Source organism: Acanthisitta chloris, unplaced genomic scaffold (genome assembly GCF_000695815.1).
Source record: "Acanthisitta chloris isolate BGI_N310 unplaced genomic scaffold, ASM69581v1 scaffold31718, whole genome shotgun sequence".
Classification (NCBI taxonomy): Eukaryota; Metazoa; Chordata; class Aves; order Passeriformes; family Acanthisittidae; genus Acanthisitta; species Acanthisitta chloris.
Genome location: NW_008686989.1, coordinates 38,115 through 59,144, shown reverse-complemented (window position 1 = coordinate 59,144; position 21,030 = coordinate 38,115). Strand labels below are relative to the sequence as shown.

The window sequence follows — 21,030 nt, the reverse complement described above, 5'->3', positions numbered from 1 at the left end:
AAGTTTAAGCCTGTGCTAACATCTTCCCATCTTGGTAAGTCTTGTTTGCTACCCCACTGAAACCTCTGTTTCAGTGGAGCTTTGTAGCAGATGTGATTTGCCACTTGATACAAACATTTATACTTCTTTGAAACTGTCTTTGAGTGAAATATGGAGGAACTAAATTGAATGAACAAAACATTCATTTTGAGATGTCAACAAAATGTTTGGGTTTTGTTGGAGAAACAAAGGAAGGAAATAATTTAGGGGGAAATCTGTTTGCAGTTTCAGGCTTGTTGGGGTTAAGTCATGGTGTTTCTGCTGCCACTGTTTGGTGGAAAATAGTTCTTGTTTTAAAGTGTTTCTGTTCCTTTTGCTGTATCCATCTCCTTCCTGATTTGAAGGAGTGGGCATGGGGAAACTGCATGTCTAAAACCAACTTTTCTCACATCATAGTTGAAGAAAACTTCAGGAGTTCAAGGGAAGTCAATTGAAAGGTGTTTGACATAACAGAATCCACAACTTTTATAATAACAATGGAACGACAAAATACTAAGAGTAATTATTTTAATGTGAATGAAAACAGAATAATCTCAAATACTCAGTGAGAATAAATTAATTCTTTCTACTTGGAGTGCAGATCATTCTTATGTGGGTAACTCCATACACAGGTGCAAACTTCAACTTGTGCTTGCCCTGTTGGATAGTTCTGTTGCCCACACTCACTTGTCATGAAGACATTTCTTTTTTGCTCTTTTAAACTTTAAATTCGACATAAATACTAGAAAATAAAGCAGGTAGAATGTGAAATTTGTAGTCTTTTAGTGAAGTCCAATGTATGACTTCATACCCTGTAAGTAGTTTGGTTTACCAAGTTGTATTATTATCTTACTAATCAAAGTTTGATTTCTTTCCCATCAGAGTTTAAGAACTAGCATGCAAAATGTGAAGTTTTAGTTTTGCACTAACTGAAAGCAAAATACATTGAATTGATCAAAAATGATGGAATAATTTTATTTTTAATCGTAGTGTTTTTTGTTTGCTTCTTTAAATAAGGTACCAGTACTTTTTGCAAATTAAGCAGGACATTCTTACTGGAAGGTAAGACATTTTTGTTGTGTTAAACCTTGAATGCAAGTTTGAGAAAAAAGTTAATGATAAGAGATTTTGCCTGCAAAAATAAAAGTACATTAAGGATAAGTTGCTGTCTATGCAAGTAGAAGTGTTTATAGTAATTACATGTCCAATTTTTCCATAGACAATAAAAGACTAGGGTTTTCAAAATGACAAGATTTCATATGAAATATGTAATTTTATTTATTTCTCATTTTAAAAACAAACCAAAACAGATTGCCCTGTCCTTATAACACTGCTGCTCTTCTGGCTTCCTATGCTGTTCAATGTAAGTATCATAGTATTTGTGTATGTCTCAGTACTCATACGTTCCAAAAGTAGTATTGATCAGTTTCTAAAGAATGCGGTTTGTATGGCATTATATTGTGATGCTTGTGGACATGATGCTAATTTTCTCATGATTAAGGAAATGTGAGTCATTGGGTTTTCTCCCCTGGCATAATTTGCTGAACTAAGTATGGAAAAAATACTTAAAAGTTGTGTTGTCAGAAAACCCCAAATCAATTCTCATGTATTTACCTGTGTACATGGATTCATGGGGGGTTTTTCCCCCTTCTGAATGATACTAAAGTTGAGGTTTTTTGACACTTTTACATTTTTAACTTAGCAAACAGTAAACCTCCAAATAGGTGTGGGAAAGAGAATTCTGGTCACATCTAGCCAAACAGTTCAATACCTGTCTTGTCAATTTTAAGCCATCCAGTGAGTAGATAAGTCTTGAAGACTGAGATTTAGTTTTCTTCCTCAGTCAGTTGGTCTTCATAAACTTAAATTGTTCAGTGGAAAAAACCCACAGCAACCACAGCTAGAGACTGTTCAGCTCTTAGTTCTTGAAATTTGTCCTTTTGAAATCCAGTTTTATAAGCAATCCTGACATACCATCTACAGGCATGTGTTTCTCTGCTGTTAAAGGTACTTACAGCCACACTTAGTACGTTGCATACTTTGTACATATCAGAGAAACAGTGTCCATGTTAATCTTTTCAGGGGAAAAAGCATATAATAATGTAATGTTTTATGCATAGTTTTGCTAAGTGGTCACCATTTTCTAGGTCGATCAATACAACAGTTTCTCTTACACAAAACTCCCACACTGCAGCTGCTGGGAAAGTTGTACTGCAAGTGCTGTCATGCCACAGGGATTTATTGTAGAAGAGATGAAGTATGTGATGCTGAAGCAGGGACTGTGAAAAGTTTATAACATTTTAAGCTTTTAAGATTGCAATATATTTGTTTTTCAAATCCTGTATGAGTGGTGATATGTGCAGTGCCTTGGATGAGATGCATTTATCTATGAGATCTGCTGCCATTAAGTTCTTCAGTGTGCAGAGCTCTGGCTAATGATTTCTGTCCCTGCCTAGTAGTAAACTCTGGATTCTTTATAGATGTATGTAAATAGCAGACATAGATCTCAGACTCCTGTGTTCTCCAGAGTGGATTTTAGCAAGGAATGCATTCTGTTATGAAACCTGGGCCCATTTTCCAATTAAATTATTTAAAGTAGGGTCTGTTTCTGGCAATGCAAGTGCCACAGAGTTCTTTCCTCCCTTCCCTTGCTTGTCCTCCTGCTCCACAAGTGCCTTCATCCCTCTTGCCAGTTCTTCCATGCCCCACAAAGTGCCAGCAGGTCTGCCCAGGACCCCACGGCATGCTGTGCTGCTCTGATCCTTCCAGTTTTCACTTTTCTTATCAGTCTCTCTAGGTCTGTTACATGGACTGCAGATATTTAAAGCTGAAATTATTTTTTTTTAGAGTTAGAAATTCTCAACGCCTGTATTTTTAGAAAATGCTGCTGTTTGTGTTTTTTACTCTGACATGAAATGTGATTTTCATTTATTTCTTGTAATTTTAAGAAAGTGTTCGAAATCACAGAAATGCACTTTGGAGTAGTTTCAAGTAGAGTAGTTTCAATGTAGATGCGTCTATGTATGTGTACTTTTTTTCCATACATACAATTCAATGTGCAAAAAAATATTTTTCTAATGCTTCTGAATATGACTTGGTGAGTTTTGGAGGTCCTAATGAAGAAATAGCAGTTGTAGTGTTAAGAAAAATACATTGTGTAATCACACAAGAGGAAGCAAAGGTAAAGCAATCAAAGAAAGAATTGATTACCTTCCAGTGTCTTAGTGTTAGCCATTATGACAGCATTTGTGAATTAATTTGTGTATTAAAAATTCAACACTTTATACATTTCCTTCATAAGTACATACTCAAAGCTTTCTCTAGATAATCTCCATGGTATTCACTGAGAATGTGACTGTTTATTCAAAGGGAAAAGGGGAGTTCGAATGTCTTCTCTATTTTTTGCTTGCTGTAGATCATAAATTATGTGGGAGCAGACTCTTGTGCATTTGGGGGCATTTCACAATGCCAAGTACATCAGTGATAAACAATAACCTCTCTTTTTAATATTTTAGCCGAGCTGGGAGACTACAACCATTCAGAAAACTTGCCAGGCTACCTCTCAGACTATTCTTTCATCCCTAGCCAGCCTCAAGACTTTGAAAAAGAAATAGCAAAATTACATCAGCAGCACATGTAAGGATTTACATCAGAAGATACTGACTGACTTTGTCAAATCCTGACTGCTGATGCTGTGCTATTGTATAAAAAAATGAGTGTTTTGTCTTAAAGGTTTCTGGGGCTTTTTTTTGGTGGGTTTTTTATTCTTGGTTTGGGGTTTTTTTTAAAGTTTGTTTAATGTGATTTTTTTTGTGTCTGTATAGTAAACACCATTGATTCTCTACACAGAATATCCATGACAGAATCACAGGGAAAATAAGTGAAATAATGAACATGTTAAATGTCTATTATGTAGGATATTAGCTTAGCTGCATATATTTTCTTTAGGAGGTTTTTTCCAGTCTTCAGGAATGTTCTGAGCATAAAGGCTTTGCTTGCATGATAGAATTACTTTAGAAGCAACAAAGTCCTTTTCTTCACTATCTGCTCTTTCCTGTGTGCAAGTGTGTGACCTTTCAGTAAAGAGGAAAAGGCAATGAAGCAATGGAAAATATTTTTTTTTCAATGTGTAACATTGTGGTACTTCTCAGTGATGGTTCCTTTGTACTTTAGAACTTAAGTGCCTTTCGTTACAGTTAAATTTAACAAAATACAAGCAATATTTACAAAACATTTGCTTAATTGAAGCATGTAGTTTGCTTTAGAAACTCCTGATGTTAAGTTGCATTTCGGGTAAAGGCTTAGCAAATTCTGTTAGGTAGGGTAAAGCAATTTAAGTGAGTCAGTGGTAATTAAGCTTTAAATTACCAGTGCAAAATACAGGATTGTAAAAGTAATTTCCAGATTCTAGAACTCCACAGACATTTAAATGATACAATGCATTAGAAGCAAAATGTGCTGTTCACTCTTGTGAAGACTTTGTCTATGTGACAGCACAAGTTCTTTTCTGTTAAAATTTTTGGGTTGCAATCTGTTTATCATGAGAAAGGAAATTCAGATTTCAGGGTGGGGGTAGAAGTAGTAAAATGAATGCAGATTTTCTGTTTGTGCTCACTGGGGAGCCTGATGTGGGAGGTCATGTTAGAACATTCCTGATTAAGCTGCTTTCTTTCAGAGGGTTGTCTCCTGCAGAAGCAGAGTTCAATTATCTCAATACAGCACGTACCTTAGAACTTTATGGAGTTGAATTGCACTATGCAAGGGTAAGTTTGAATGAACTGGTATGGTAATGCAAAAATGGATTCCTCTGAGATTATGGAAAAGTAAACATTTCTTTTCCGTGAGCCTTCCCAGCTGCTGCTTACAAGAAAAAAATAATTTAGGTGCCTAAGTGGGATTTGCTGATTGAATATCCAGTACTTCACTCTACTAAGGATATTGCTTAAATTTGGGCTGAGTTATCTGTGTGTCATTCAGCTTGAGCCTTGTTGGCTTGAATGCCAGTTCAGTTGGCTACTGATGAATAAGCAAAATGTGCCTGTTGAATGTCCTTTGTCATTCAAGGATCTGTCAGCTTTGGAAATATTTAATTTGGTTCCTGTAAGAACCAAATTATGAACCATAATCATAACATAGAATGAGCTGTTAATGTGAGTGTAGTATAATTTGATACAGTGTCACTTTTACCTGGTGAAGCAAGTGGCTCAAGGCCTTGACTCAAATGATTATAACCTGTCAGTACAGTGCTAACATTTCTGCAGAGCCTCTGAATAAAATGGGTTTTAGTAACTAAGACCCCTCTGGTTTTTAAACATGTTGTCCTACTCCCTAAGGCTAGAGAAACTTGGAATAGAATTTGAAACCTACTGCACTGCTCTCTGTAACTGCTGTTGTTGCACACATGTTGAGAGATCTGTAGCAAGTGTTTGATCAGAATGCAAAGATATTTCAGGGAAAATGTGCTACTTAAATATGTTTATGATAGTGTTTGTTTTAAAATCTCTCCTCTTTGTGTTCTGAGATTGAAGTTTCCTTTCAGGTGGGAATTTGAGTTGCTGGTTGCTATTAGTGTAGCAAACATCAAACCAATCTGTTAGTGCTGCTGGTCATAAAATGCTGAAATACTGTTAGGTATTTCTTCAAAGCTGGTGAAAGACAGAAGATCTAACTAAAGAAATTAAAATTTTGTGCTAACTTATAAAGAATTGAGAGCAAATATTTGAGTTTGCCCTAAATGCTAATGAATAATTTCATTTCTTCCTGGTCTTATTAAAACATGTTTCCTTCTGTCTTAATTTGTTTATTTAGAGAGAGATGAGAATGAATATATATGAGGTTTCAAAAGATATTTGTCTTGTCCTTCAAGTACTTTTCTCTTTTCTTTTAAAGGATCAGAGTAACAATGAAATAATGATTGGAGTGATGTCAGGTGGAATACTAATTTTTAAGAACAGAGTACGAATTAACACCTTTCAGTGGTAAGTTCAGCTGTTTCATGATTTTGTTTGCTCTTTCAAAATAGGTTTCTGCCCCTAGCTGTGTCACGCACTTTAAAAAAGACTGAAACTTTACTTGTGGCATATCTAGTTGAAATTATTTATCTGCTGCTTTTCTTTGGGTTATTCTGTAATGGGGTTTTGCCCTTGTCTGCATGCTGTGCTGTTAAAGGATTTTGATACAAACTGTAGTGAACTTCAACACTTTTTTTTTCTTCAGGAGTTTGTCAGCATACTTTCCATTTAGTGAGCACTTTACACAGATTAACTATATAGCCAGGGACAGTGTGATGGTCTAGCTTACAGTCTTCAAAGAGACAACTGAAGTTAATAATACTAACCTGGAGAGTGACTGCTCCTAACTGCTTTGTCACCTATAAAACAATTGCTCTGTCTATTTTAAATTTAATGCAGGTATGGTACTTGAGAATAACTGAGGTGAAGCTTTCAGGATATTGTCATCCCTTCATCCCTAGATGATTTTCATGATAGAATGAAAAAAGTGCATTTTCTGCAGAAAATGTTGTCATTTATTTCTTAACTAAAAGTTTTCAAAGCTGTTCTGTAAAGACAGGGTTATCCTCATTAAGGTTGTTACTCTGTTTCTCAGTCTACTTAAGTTGGAATCCTTTTTATTCATATCAAGGGGAAGACCTAAGAGAAATGTTGTTTTCTATTATGACTTCTAAAGTGCTCTGTGGAAGTGCTCTATAACTTCTGTGGTGCTCTACACAAGTTATGTCACCTTCCCCAATGTTTTTTTAGTTCCCACAGAAGTAACCTTCCCTTGGTTCCCTTTGCCTGCTTGTGATCCACTTTGACAGCCTGATTTATTCCATGTGTCCCTGGGTATGCTATAGCAGCATTCTGAGTGGGTGAAGTCAGTCATACAAGATTATCATAACAGACATCAGTTCACCAGGCACAAAAGCTGTTCATTCTAAAGTGATGAAAAGTGTTCATTTGCTACTGATTTTGCATTTTTGCTGCTGATGTGTGTGCTTGGGGAGTGCAGCACTGGACTTCTCTAAAGGTCTTGGCTGGTCTCTCATCTTCATACAAACTGATTAAATTGATTATGATAATCACAATATTTATCTCTCCTGCAACCCAATGAATTTCTGAGATTGTGGTTTTCTGTGTTAAGCTTGGTCTTGAGCTACATTGTAGGATGTTACCTGTTTTGTGGTTTACCATGTTGAGAAAGAGTCTGAATGGTCAAATTTCAATAGATTTTCTGTGGGAAAGAAAAAACAAAGCTGTAACATTAGTGTTATCCGCAACCACAAAAAACTGAACACGGTATATGTTTTGCTTGTAAGCATTAAAAGAAAAGTAAGCCTGGGCCAATTTCAGAGCATGTAAATTTGCAGTCTTCGTGGTTATTGGATAAATTAAAGCTGGATCTTGCAGTGATAAGTCTGAAACTACCGTGCTAGTCAGTCATACCAGCCTTGATAATAGTGACACGTTCTAAGGAAGATACCCTTCATCTAGAAAGAGTTTTGAAGTGCTACAGCCATTTCTGGGCTAAGGCTCCTTTATAAATGCTGTAATAATCAGGAAGGTTTCATTTTAGTCTGATTTTACTGCTGTTGTATTTGGGAAAATGGCAATAGTAGAAATAGTTTCTGTATAACACTCTGGTAAATTACTGAGTATGTACAATATAAGTCATAATTAAGCTACGTGTCCCTGATGGAAACTGGAGGTTTCTGTGAGCTCTGCTTCATATTGTTTGCATGCCAAGGATGCTGATCAAAATTCTTAGTGTGGTTTTTGTATGTGTGTAATTACCTAAACAGTTCTTCTTTGTATTCAGCCATATCAGCTGACATCTGGGATATTAATTTCTTCCTTTGAAGACTACAGTACCAATATAATTGGTCTTCACAAGAAAAAAAAAGAACTGTCCTTCCCCATTTCACCCTTTTACAGACTTTCTTGTGCTATGAGTAACAATCTGAAATGTCAGTTCTCACAATATAGCTTAAGAGTAGACCTGTTACCTTGCCTTTGTGTCCATAGTCACGCTGCTGCTCCAGTGACACTAGTACTGATACTTGTGTTTTGAGTTTTGAGACAAGTGAGAGGATAGACAAGTGTGTATGTGGGTAGAAATAGAATTTACTGTATTGCTCAGAGAAGAATCAAGTGAAATGTCTTTACCCTCTCCCTCTTAACATGATAGTATATCTAAATTCCTTGTTATGGAGCTTATGATCATGGGGAGGAATGAAACAGGAGGGAGACAAGTGACGTATAGGGCAAAACAAAGGAGACTCCCTTTTATCCCTTGTGTCCTAACTTGATTTTCCTGTCTTGTGGGTAATTCCTCTTTTCCCCAGACTGTGCTACCAGGCACAGAGACCTGGGATTCTGAGAAGATCTTTTCCCTGAAGACTAAAGGAGAAGAGCATGGAGTCCCTCAGCCTTTCCTTTGCTACTTGTCTACCTGTTCTGCAGTTGGAGACGTTCTTTCCCTTGCCTCTCTTTTGCAGTTGATGTACCCCTGGAAAGCTTTGCTGCCCTTTACATCCCCTGCCAGTTGCAACTGTAGTTGCACTTTGGATTTCCTAGTTTAATCCCTGAATGCTTAGGTAGTACTGTGTTCCTCCTTGGTCATCTGATCTTGCTTCCACGTCTTACACACTTACTTTTGTGTCAGCAGTTCTGAGTTCATCCAAGCTGACCTCTTCTCATACTTGCATGTTTTCTATCACACTGGGATTGTTCTGGATTGAGAAGACTGTACTTAACCTGTCCTCTGTTCCTGTGCCCCAAAAGGCAGCTTCCATGGGATTTTGCCTCCCAGAGCTCTGAGAATACTGGAGTTTCTTCTCCAGAAGTAGTGGTCTAGTCTGCTGCATCCCTCCAGTTCCCTCAAGTTCTTTAGCTTTGCCATCTCACAGCTGCTGGAGCCAAGTTTATCTTTGACTACTAAATCTGGACAGTCCTTTCTTGTTCTCAAGTTGTGCACAAAGTGCATCTTCCCCAGCTGTGACTGGGTCAGAAACTGTGTTGAAGAAGTCTTGCTCAAGAAATTTGCTGGATGTTTTGTGTCCTGCCTTATCACCCACCCAGCAAGGGTTGGGGTGGGAAGGTCTTTAGCAAAAACCAAGGCTTGATAATCATGAGGCTCCTTAACATGTGTTTGAGTATAATCCTCATTTTAGACTAGGGCTTTTAAATATCTCTTAATTTAAAAAGATATATCTTATTATTTAGGATGTCTGAGCTGAGTGGAGACTGGAAAATCATAACAGGAAAATATTATTGATGTCTGCCTGCTCTTATGCTTTTCCTTGGATATGCTCCATTACCAACAGCCAGAGAAAGGAAAGGCATACCTGCCTTTTGCTTTGGCTGAGTATGGATATGCTTACTGAATGACTAGCAGAGTGTTAGCAGTACATATGAACTCTCTTATCTGCTGTATTTTTTTGAAAATAGCTGAGAATCAGCTTTGCTGAGTCATTGCTTTGTACTTGAGTAGTGACTCTTCTGCGTTGAGTTAGACCTTATTGGCAAATGTTTGAGTTTTGAGTGTGTTCCAAATGGTTTCAGGCTTAAAAATCAGATGACCTCACTCTGCCTAGATTATGGGATGAGATTATAACCCAGTATGTAGAGCTTTAATTCTTACTCTCTTTGAGTTGGTAAAGCACCAAAGGCAGTAATTTCTTTAGCAGAAGAGGAAACTCCAAAGACTAAAAGGCAGTGGGATGTTTTTATGAACAGAATAATTATGATGTATTCTCAGGTGTTCTGTTCACATGCTAAGCAAAGCCAATATGTTGTAGTGTGTGTGCAGTTCAGTTTTTAGAAAAGGTATATGTTAAAATGTTCTTTTAATTGCCCTGTACCCAAAATTTAAAAAAATTAGTAATAACATACTTGATGATTAACTGCAGCCTAAATAGCCTCATAAATATTGTTTCTGTTTTTTCCCCACAGTCAGACTGCTATAATCACTAGTGTCTAGCCCATCCAGCAAATTTAGGATCCATCCCACATTCTTAAGCAATCATTTGTCACAGGAGATAGTAAGAAAATTGATGCAATGCCAATGGAATAATTTGATTTCAGTAGATAAGATGTAGCTCCCTTCATAGTTTTCAAATCCTTGAGAAACTAACTTCGATAGCAAGAATTTAAGAATTGGAAAAAAGAGCCCAACAAATAGGACAGTTATTGCTGCTGCCTTTTTCTTTCTTATTAAACTAGTGGGAAAGCTAGGAAAGAAAAAAGAAATGGGAAAAGATTTAAATACGCATAATTTAAAGGCTAATGTTCACAGACTGCCTTTATGTTACTGAAGATAAGAACTATCTCAACAAATTAGGACATCCAAGTTAAGTTCCTGCTCTGAATAATCCCCTGGAGAAAAATGTCTCCATTTGATTCAGTTAAGAAGATAATTTCTATATATAGATATCCAGCTTAGGTGTCTGTTAATGTTTTGCTTCTCATCCTTCCTAGTCTAGAGGGTTTTTTTATTCAACAAGTGATAAATAGGCAAGCAGTAATTCCAGTTGGTTTGCAGTGCTGTGTCAGTTGTTCTTTTTAGAGTCACAAAAGTTAGGGTTTTTCTTTTTCCCATTTGAACTTCACCTTTTTCCTTGACCAAAATGATACTCCTGTTAATTTAATAAAGAGTATGTACTACCCTAATATTACATTTATTTTATAAAAGTACATATTTAGATTGTGATGGAAATGTGGCCTATCCTTTTCCATTTTGCATAACTCTTGTTGCAATCACCATCCAAAATTGTCTGGAATTACTGCCAGTATCTCATGTGTTTATAGATAACCTGCAAGGAGAAAAGATCTGTAGGCTGATTTTTCCCTGTCATGTGATACTGTAAATTGTTTTTTCCTCCTCACAGTGTGATGATTTTTTTTTTACTTTCTAAAAGCCAGGATTGTGAGTCCTTATCTCTGTGTTTCTATCTTGCCTTAGCTATTTTACTAAAACAAGTTCTGGTAATATTTAAAGACATGTAAGAGCATAGAGAAAGAATGTCTGTCAGGGATCAGGTGAAGTTCAAAGTGTTTGTTCATATTCTAAGGGATAATGAAAACAGCTTCAGAAAAGAGAACATCTTCTTGGAATGGCCTGAGAACAGAAAAGCTCTTTGGGCTTTGGAATGGGGAAAAGATACTTAAATTATCAACTGCCTTGAGGTTAGGATGGAAACAAGTGAATTTATTAGATGGCTTAAATATACAGATCATAAATTCCAAATTAGAGGAACTGCTTTGCATAATCTTGGATACCTTATTTTTTGTCTATGGAAATGGAATCTGTTCTTCCTAGAAGTATATTTTCATTAAGTGTATTTAAGCCTTTAACCATGATTCAGTGTTTAAATATTGTGATTTTATTTTTCATATAGGTTGAAGATTGTAAAAATTTCTTTTAAGTGCAAGCAGTTTTTTATTCAACTTAGGAAAGAATTGGTGAGTACTGTCTTAAATTTCATCTCAATGAAAGCAATGCAATTTCTTTACTGCATTATACTGACTTTGTGTTGATTCTTGTCTTCATTTGCAATTAAAAGTGCAGTTTGACCAACTTTCTGTCTTTAGGTCTCAAATGGACCATTGCAATGCTTTAAAAGATACTTTTTCATTTCATCTGCCTTATATTTTAGACCTGTTTAGTTTTACACTTGTGTGCAGGAAATGTAACTTGCTTATGTAAGATGAGTGTGGAAAAGGTTGAAAGGAAATCAATATTACATTTAAATTTCATAAGAAACCAGATTAAAACTAAAGGTAATGCTTAATGCTGCTTCAGTTGTATATATACTTGTAAGTTAATGTTTGATAAACATGCTGATTTGTATTATTCAGATTTAGTAATGCAAGTTGACTTTACTACTTAGATTTAAATGGAAGAGATAAGAATTTTTCTGCAGTTTTAAACTACATACAGTAATTTTTTTATGCCTACTTCTAAATTTCTTGGAAGAAAAGTTGAAGCTGTATGCTTCACTACTTGTGGTGTGTTTGCTGCCCTGCAAAGCACTGCAGGACCACTGTGCATTTAATTCAGCAAGAAATGGATTGTTCCATGCCTCCAAGGGATTAGCTTCCATCACTGACATGTCACTGGGGAAAGATGGAGAGATTAATTAAAAATATACCAATGTGATTAACTCGTCAGATTAGTTAAAAGGTTTCATGCAATTCTTACAGCTGAAACCTTTTCCTGTAAGGGTGATGAGACACTGGCACAGGTTGCCCAGGGAGGCTGTGGCTGCCCCAGCCCTGGCAGTGTTCAGAGCCAGGCTGGATGGAGCCTTGAGCAACCTGCTCTGGTGGGAGGTGTCCCTGCCCAGGGCAGGGGGTTGGGATCTGTAAGATCCTTACCAACCCTTAACACTGTATGATTTGAAGACCTGAAATGCAGAATTAGTGACTAGATAAAAGATGATTCTAGGCAAAAATGCATCTTGAGTACTATAGGGCTGTCCCAGGTTTAGAGACAACATGGTTAAACAAGAAAAACACACAGAGGAAACACCTGTTAACTCAGATCCAGGGCAATGTCTGGTGACTAGTAATAGTGCTGAAAACAGGAATCACACTGTGTATCTTAAACACAGATCCTTTAAAATAAGGCCCAGGAGTTTGCAGTTCTCACAGGTGGAACTACCTTACCACATGGAGACACTTTGTTGTGGATTAGGTGTCAGGAGGAGTTTAACTTGTGTGCATGGGGCAGTGTGAGTAGCTGTCAGTTCAGAAGCAGATAACAGGAGTTAAAAGATGTTGGAGTAATTATTTGTAGAAAGCAATGAACTTTGGGTATTGCATGAAATAAATGGGAGTAGCTGGCAATATGAGCAGACATCTTGCAACGTGAGCAGAAAAATGGTAATGATACAAATAAAGGGAGGAGGGGAATGTTGCATTGTGGTGACACAGCATTTTTTTAATACCCCTCAGGAGCTACAAGCTAGTTCTCAAGGGAAAACTGATCTCTGACAGCCCAGAGGTCAAATTTTGTCCTGATAGCAGTGTATGTAGCTTCCATTACCATTGCAGGAGTGTTGAATTTGGACCTGTGATGAGAATTTGGGAGTTTATTTGGAATTCAGAAATTATGAACTGTGGTTGTTTTCTAAATCAGAACTTGAGGAAAAGGCTGTGGTAGCAGAAGTGAGGACCTTGAAGATTGAGATACCTAGATATAAAATTGGATTGGGTACTGTACTTGAGTCTTTTCTCCATTTTCTGCAGAAAAAAATCTGCTTATAATAGAAGGTAATATAAATATAACTTTCTCATCTTGGTTTTTTTTTCTGTTGCTTTTTAATACTCTGCATATTGTTACTTGCTCCAGAATGTGGTATATATAATTAATGTAATTTCTCTTCTGAGACATCTTATACAAGCCAACAAATTAAAAAGTCTTATACTGTTTTTCTTTAAACCCTTATGTATCAGATGATGATGGCAAAACTTAATTTTCATTCATTCTAAGTCATGAATATCTTCAAATCAAAGCTCAAATCTTGCTTCCAAAGAAGGCATACTTAAACTAATTTTTTAATCACAGCTAATATTAAAATTGCTATTTCCAGAGTTACTTTCCCTGAGTAGACTCGAAGGATTAGATTCATCACACCTATATTCAGCTTCAGTTAGGTTGAAAGAATATGTGTTCTGTTTCATGATAATTAGCTCAACAAAGCTAATCATTGGGCTCCCTCTATAGTAATCAGACACAAAGGTGCAAAGGGTGAAACATCTTGCATGAATTGGGAGTGTGTTTTAGGCTGGATTAAGTTGCTCTCTGGTGGTTTGTGCTTGCTTTTGCTTTCACTCCCATTAACAATAAAGGGAGCCTAAATGACTCTCTTCAGGCAGCAGAAACTAGGTGAAGTGACTCAGTGATTGCACATTTGGTATGTAAAATATCTCTGGTCTAGTGCTTTGAGTACATATTTTAAATCACTGATTTGTGATACGGCAGTGGAAGTACATTCATGGTCTGCTGATGGTGTGTTTCAGATTTGTGTGTAAATATATAGCAAATTGTACAGCTGAGTAACTGCAGTTATTTGGATGCAAAGCTGAGATGCTATAGAATATTAAGTTAGTGGCCTTAAGAAAGAAATTTTCCACTGGTTTTATTTTTTCCAAACTGGTCTGCATATGCTTTTAAGTAGTCTTAAACAAAAATTTTTCAAATACTGCTAATGAGTGTTGAGAGCTTTTAATTGCAACTGTCCTCAAAAGTACAAGTGGCTTATCTTTTAATCACCTATTACATTTATTCCCTGATTTGGCATTGCTTGAAGGCATCAACATAAGTAAAGAATTATTTGCCTACTTTTATTAGATTATATCTGGTTTAAATAAATCACTGAAAGGAAGTGAGATGGAGCAGTTTAACGTCAAAGTCGTTTTCCAGTGGGAGTATAATGCAGTCTTAAATGCAGGCTGGTCAGGTGTTCTGACAGCCATACAGCTGGAGCATACATCCACTGGAGTAGATTTTCCTTCCATTTTTTCTTTATGATTTTGTGGGGGTAAAAAACTGTAGTATGTAGGACTGCTTCACCCAGCATTAGAAGCCCCCTGAGCTATGAGATCAAGGGCAGGTTTTTCTACCTTATCTTGGTTTGTTCTGCTTGTTATGTATGCTGCTTCCCTTACAAGCTTTGAAGCTGTTCAAGAATAATTCAGTAGCTTCATTTTTCTAGATGGTTCCCTAAGCTTTTAGTTTGTTGCACCCTTGGCTGTTGTAATATCAATAGTCAGCATCAAACTCTTAATGCTGTCCAGCATGTTTTAGTGGTCTTCATTCTTTGACAGCCAAATAAGCTGTTCAGCATTTCTTTTGCTCTTTTAGAGACCAGATGTCCACTGAAAAATTACTTGAGTCTGGAACAAAACCATATCATAGGTTTTGTCCATGACTGAGACCTGGTTTCAGTGAGTGGCCAAAGTAGTTGATTATATTGGGTTTAATTATAGGCTATGTATCTGAAATTGGTGCTTTGATTTTTTTTCTGACTTTTTTTTTTTGACTGACTTTTAGAAAGAACTTGGTCTAGAATCACAAGGTGATACAAGGGCTTATCTGCCCATGTTCCCATACTTGATCTTAAGTATCACTGACATTCATTAGATGCCTAGTTGATTGCTGCCTAATCCTGTCGAGGTTTCTGCTGTTGAGTTTTGTGTGAAGAGCAAATACTGCTGGCAGAATCTGTATTGCATTTAAGATTTCACAGGACTTTTGCCAGCTATTTGTGGAATATATTGAGTGTGTGTAGCATCTGTCACTTACAAAGCACAAGTCTTCTTGTCTCTGAGGTGGGGTAGGGAATCTGTGCTTTCTCTTAGATTTTTTCCTTGTTCAGCCAAAATGAAAAAGATTCACTAGAGAGTAAGTTTTTCAACCCAATTTCCTGAGCAGTGAGAGATCTGTTCTAGAGTTACTGTTTCAAGTCAAAGGCGGGGTTGAATAAATGGACCCACCTAAGGTGTGTGTTCAAGCACTGAGCTCTTCTGTGTGAGAGGGGCAGCAATATCCAGTCTGCTTTTTTTGTTTGAGGTGGTGTTTTTTTGTATTTTTAATGAAAGGAACCACAAAGATGTCTTGGTCTTGTCTTCACCCTATCCCTCTTTGTCTTACTTGTAGTTTTGTGCTTGGGCTCTGAGCTTCATTACCAGTATTGCATTCCACCTGCTTCACTCTTTTCCCCTCTGTAGCAAGCAGACTGTTTTCCTCTCTCTAACAGGAATCATGACACAATTAGTAAGAGAATAATTTTGGAGCAGAATCCAGCTGTGACTCCCTGAGATAGTCTTCTAACACTGTCTCAACAGACCTAAACCCCTGAAATGCCTGTGTGTCATTGCCATGCCATAGAGCATTCTGCATCTTCCTGGAGCCTTGTGCTATAAAAGCATTCCATAGGATGCAATATAACTGTCCTGTTACTTCATCTGCTTTTGGCTGAAGTACCAAGAACATTTTAAATGTTGACTTGGGGTCCAGTGCTGAGCCCACGTTGATTCAAGCCTACTATTCTCAGGGAAAGTAGTGGCAATCTAATTCTAAATCCAGCTACCAGACAGCAGTAGAACCAGATCTTGAACCCCAGAATCATCAGCAGAGATGAATTTCAAGGGCCCAACATACACTTGGATATTACAGACCCTGAAAGGGTGAATAGGGAAAGGATGGGTGCACTTAGGAACCAATATCCTATATTACTCTTTACCTTAAAGAGTTATTCCTAGCTGTAATTGAGATGAAGGGTAGGGTTTTGAGAATCAGTTCTCCCTGCACTGCAATGAAAGCCTTAAAAGCTATGAATAGAACTATTGTTAAAGTACCTTTAAAGCACTAACACACCAAGTTCCTGTGAAAGTGCTGTTTCGCATTACAATTAAGCTGATGGAGCTGCAGCTCCTTCTCATCCTGTGATACCAGCTCCTCCTTCATGTCTGATCTACTGATCAGATGGTGGCACGGGATTCAGATCAGCTTCTGCGCTGGAATACAAACTAGGGAAAGCAACAGGATATATTTTTCCCCATCCCATAACTATAATGTTTTGAATGACATGAAAATGCATGATAGTCAGCTCATATAATGTGTCCAGTTCTCTTTTCCAGCTGTGTAAAAGGCTGACAGAAATCAGAATTTGCTACATCATGAGAACTTTTTGTTGCAACCTAAAAATCTTAGCTGGCTTGTCCTTTTCTGAGTCCAGATGAGGCAGTTCATAATTTTACATAGTTGCTCTCTTGCAGAGTTAGTAATCTCATCTTGTTTATTCTGTTGTGCTTTTGCACTGTTGATACAGCCTTTTGTGACTGAACAGGTAATGGACTTAATTTCTATTACCTTGTTTCTGACTTCTAAATACTTCTGTTAACATGTCTAGAAAATACAGGAAACATTTGGCAATACTTGGAAATTAAGAACAGATTTAAGTAATTTTTGTAAATTGAAGTAAAATGCCATTTTTTAGCTTCTTGAATATAATTTCAAGAAGAAATTTCATCTGTGGGTACTCGGAATTTTCTATTTACTATTTAAATCCATTTTATTTTACCCTGAATTCATGATGTGGCTGAAAATAGTGTCATTCTTAGCCACTGGTCACAGTGACTTCCCAAGTACAACACTAGGGGAAGAGTTGCAGGTCTGTGCCATGGTAAGTCAGCAGATATGAAGATGAACTGGCCAACAAAAGCTTAACTTGGAACAGGAGTTTACTGCTAAGTGTAATCAGTTAAGGTGTGCTAAATGTTGGGGAGGATTTACTACTGTGAAGAGAAAGAAGAGTGATGATGATGTTTCCTGACCTACAAAGGTTGTGATCAGGCTTTCTCAAGAGGAAGAACAGCTTAGGTTGTTTTGCCATTTTGCTTCTTGTGTTCACCAGGTACCTAAAGAATAATTTAGAAGTAGGCACATCAGCTGCTCTCCAGATCAATACCTGTTCCCAATCTGTTAACTGCCACATGTGAATGACAATTGCTCATCTTAACTGTAGTGACTTTGAAACAGAGAGGCAATTTGTCTTTGAGCTCTCAAATCACAGAATTTTTTAAATGTAGTTTGGTTCCTGCCTTTTGGGACAATTTCTTCCCATCAAGACTTGTTTTAATATCACTAAACAGACTGTTAACCTTTGAGCAGATTCTTAAAAGAAAAACCCAAGGGAACAAAAAAATCCTTTAAAGAAAATGTAAAGGAATTTTAAAGGGATTTGTAATACATAATGTAAAATTAGAGAACTACTTCAAACAGCATGATTTTAAAAAAAATCCCAAAGCCAACGATGTTTGTCTTAGTTTCAAAAGTAACATGGAATAATTTTTATCTGAAATACATTTTTCTCATTTTTTAGCATGAATCTAGAGAAACATTACTGGGATTCAATATGGTGAATTACCGAGCATGTAAGAATTTGTGGAAAGCTTGTGTTGAACATCACACCTTCTTCCGCTTGGACAGACCACTGCCCCCTCAGAAGAACTTTTTTGCACATTATTTCACTTTGGGTTCCAAGTTCCGGTACTGGTAAGTGCTGATTTGAAATATATGGGAAGGAATGTAAGAGAATAGGCAGCTCATCAATAAACTTTAGGAGTTACTTAGAATCTGTATTAAGAAGTGCCATAATTCAAGTAACTTTTGAATCACTGTTCCCTTCCCCTGTTGGCCCAAGTCTTAAATGTCAGGCATTTTCTAAGATTGCTTGAAAATGTAACTGTTGTATTATTAGTGGTTGTTATTGCATCAGTTCTCTAAAGTTGTCTCCCAGGCTGCATTTCTTTGCCTGCTTACCTGCTGGGTTATGTTTATCTTAAAAATGTTGTCCCGAAACTTCAAAGTCTTTGACCTGGTGTTTTTGAAAACTGTTGAGTCTCAGATATTTTGCAACAGCAACAAAACAGATCTAAATAAAGATCAAACAGAAATCAGTGAAAAGAAGCATGTACAAGTAAAGCCCACTTAACATAGATGTATACAAACAGGAAGTAGGTAAAGACAAAAGAGATACGTATTCTGCACCAAAACCAGAATTTTAGAAAATAGGGATGAAATTAAATGCGTAACTTTTAAGGATGAGCGTAACATAATAGGCAAAAAACTTGGAGATGCACAAAGTGATCTTCATAATGCTGGAGTGGGTGGTGATGGGTTTTGCTGTTTGATGGTTTTTATTTAAAAAAAATAAAAATCTCTGTTCAGTGACTGAGTTAACTGTCTCTGCAAGTAATGCAGAATGCTGATGGTTTAAATCATGCCTGAAATAGAGAATAACAGAGCTACTACTAATCATCCATCTAGAATGGCAGCAGTGTCTGTGACGTACAAAGGGAGATGATTAAAAGCTAGGAAACAATAACAGGCTATTTCTGTCACACTTGTGAATTGCATAAATGTATAAAGAGGAAAGTAATTCAGTGGCTAACTGTTTATAGCATCTGTTTTTTAACCAGCATTCACAGTACTCACTTGAGAAACAGCATTCTATGATCCTGAACAGTGTTTGGGACTTGGTTCAGTGTGGCTGTGGTGAATCTGGGGGAGCCTTTCCATTTCTGTAAAGATTTTTGAGTTTCAATTGCTGTGGTTACTATTACAGAATAGCTCTCTGATGATGACATTCAACTTAGGTTATCTTAAGATGAGAAGGGAAACTACATAAAAATGGAGAAGGTCATAAAAGTTATGAAGCAGCCAAAAGGCTGGAATTTCTGTGAGTAGTTTGAGAGGCAGCATAGCAGTAGTAACATGGCACACAAAGAGAGGCTAAGGGCACTGGGCTTGTTTAGTCTGGTGAAGAGGAAGCCAAAGGGGAAGTTAGTAGTAAACCCAAAGCTACTTCAAGGGCACTGTCAGAAATGTTGGAGCCAAACGTGGTGGTAATGCAGGTGATAAACAAGGGGCAAGAGCCACAGATGTCACCCTGAATTTCCTAGCTGGACATGAGGAAAAGCATTTGGTTTTTCTAGGAGGACAGTGCGTTGCTGGAACAAGTTACCCAAAGAGGTCGTGGGATCTCTGTTTTTAGAGGCTTTCAAAACTTGGCTAGACAAAGCCTCGGCAGGAGATTGGTCAGAGACTTCAAGCCAACATTTCTGTGATTAAAACAAGCTAATAAAATACTAAACTGACAGGTCTAGATAGAATTATCTCCACTTCTGAAAAAGATCAGGAACATGAAATTGTTGAACTAATAAATGTGTTACATAAACTATTTCCATTAGTCTAAAATATTTATATGCAGCAAATGTTAAAGCAAGTTTGGGGTGTTTTGTTTGATTTTTTGGTTTATTTGTTTGTTTGGGGTTTTTTAATAAAAGCTTCCAGGAGGGAAGCACAGCACTCAAGATGTGGTCTCACCCATGCTGGGTAAACCTGCTTTCCAGCCAGTTGTCACTCAGCCTGTGCATGGAGTTACTCCTCCTCAGGTGCACATCTTTGCATTTTTCTTGACTGATTTTTCTGTCGTTCCAGTTGGCCAGTTTATCAGCTCTTCACATATCCAGGAGTTCTGTAATATGAATGCAAAACCATTGATTTCATAGTGTAAATATCCCTGTAAAGGACTCTGTGCCTTGGTCTGAAGTTATTAATGGGAAAGTGGCTACAAGAGGAGTGTTGTTGGTGTCTTGTCACCAATTCTTAACTGCTGATAGACACTCAAAAAATCGTATTTCTTGTTTGTAAAAGAGAAATTATGAAATATTATAAAGAATCTTTGATTTGACACAAGACATCTGGTCTTATATGAAAAGTCAGCAAGTTCCAAGATCTAATCTTGGTTTTGACAAGTTGCATAGAAGATCACAATTCCTGTGTACTTATCATCTAATTTCTTTGTGATATTTTGCTGAACTAGGTAGCAACTAAGTTATTAGCAATTCAGGGAATAGTTTAGTATGGAGGAGGTGCTGTAAGTCTTTGATAGTGGCTATAACAGGAAATATTAAGTGTTATCCAAAGATCCAAGGAGAAATTTCTTACTCCTTTGGGTAAGAAGAAAAAGGAAGGGAAATCTTAGTTACATCTAAAATTAGTTGGAAGGAAGGACCTGTACCTCTACCAAATGCTTTCTAAGGTTACACTATACTGAAGCTACTGTGATAGCTTGAGCATGACTGAAAACAGAACTTCAGGTTTTATTGTTGAGATTGTTCATTTGTAAACAGGAAGTTATTATTTAATCTTGTTGGATTTAGTGGTTTGGTTTTGTTTTGTTTTCCAGTGGGAGAACAGAGGTCCAATCTGTGCAGTATGGTAAAGAAAGAGCAAACAAAGACAGGGTATTTGCAAGGTAAGCAAGTTACATTCTTCATATTTTCTCCTTTATAGATTCTCAAAATTTGGAATAGCCTTCAGTCTATGCAGCTTGTTGTTAGATGTATTAGCTCTCTTTGTGCTGTCTTCATTGTAAACAAACATTGTAAATTAAAATATTCCATTAAAATACTGAGTTAATGTGTATGTTTTATCCCT

At 36.9% G+C, this 21,030-nt stretch overlaps 1 protein-coding gene across 1 annotated transcript in view; it reads left to right on the top strand.

Moving 5' to 3' along the window:
- Positions 1 to 21,030, top strand: part of PTPN4 (protein tyrosine phosphatase, non-receptor type 4 (megakaryocyte)) — a 63,715-nt gene that overhangs the window by 12,437 nt on the left and 30,248 nt on the right. Inside the window, exons 5-12 of the mRNA XM_009080417.1 lie at positions 1,036 to 1,080; positions 1,329 to 1,381; positions 3,534 to 3,654; positions 4,694 to 4,781; positions 5,908 to 5,996; positions 11,417 to 11,480; positions 17,909 to 18,081; positions 20,780 to 20,848. Coding sequence (XP_009078665.1) covers positions 1,036 to 1,080; positions 1,329 to 1,381; positions 3,534 to 3,654; positions 4,694 to 4,781; positions 5,908 to 5,996; positions 11,417 to 11,480; positions 17,909 to 18,081; positions 20,780 to 20,848 — 702 coding nt within the window. The remainder of the gene's footprint in view (positions 1 to 1,035; positions 1,081 to 1,328; positions 1,382 to 3,533; positions 3,655 to 4,693; positions 4,782 to 5,907; positions 5,997 to 11,416; positions 11,481 to 17,908; positions 18,082 to 20,779; positions 20,849 to 21,030) is intronic.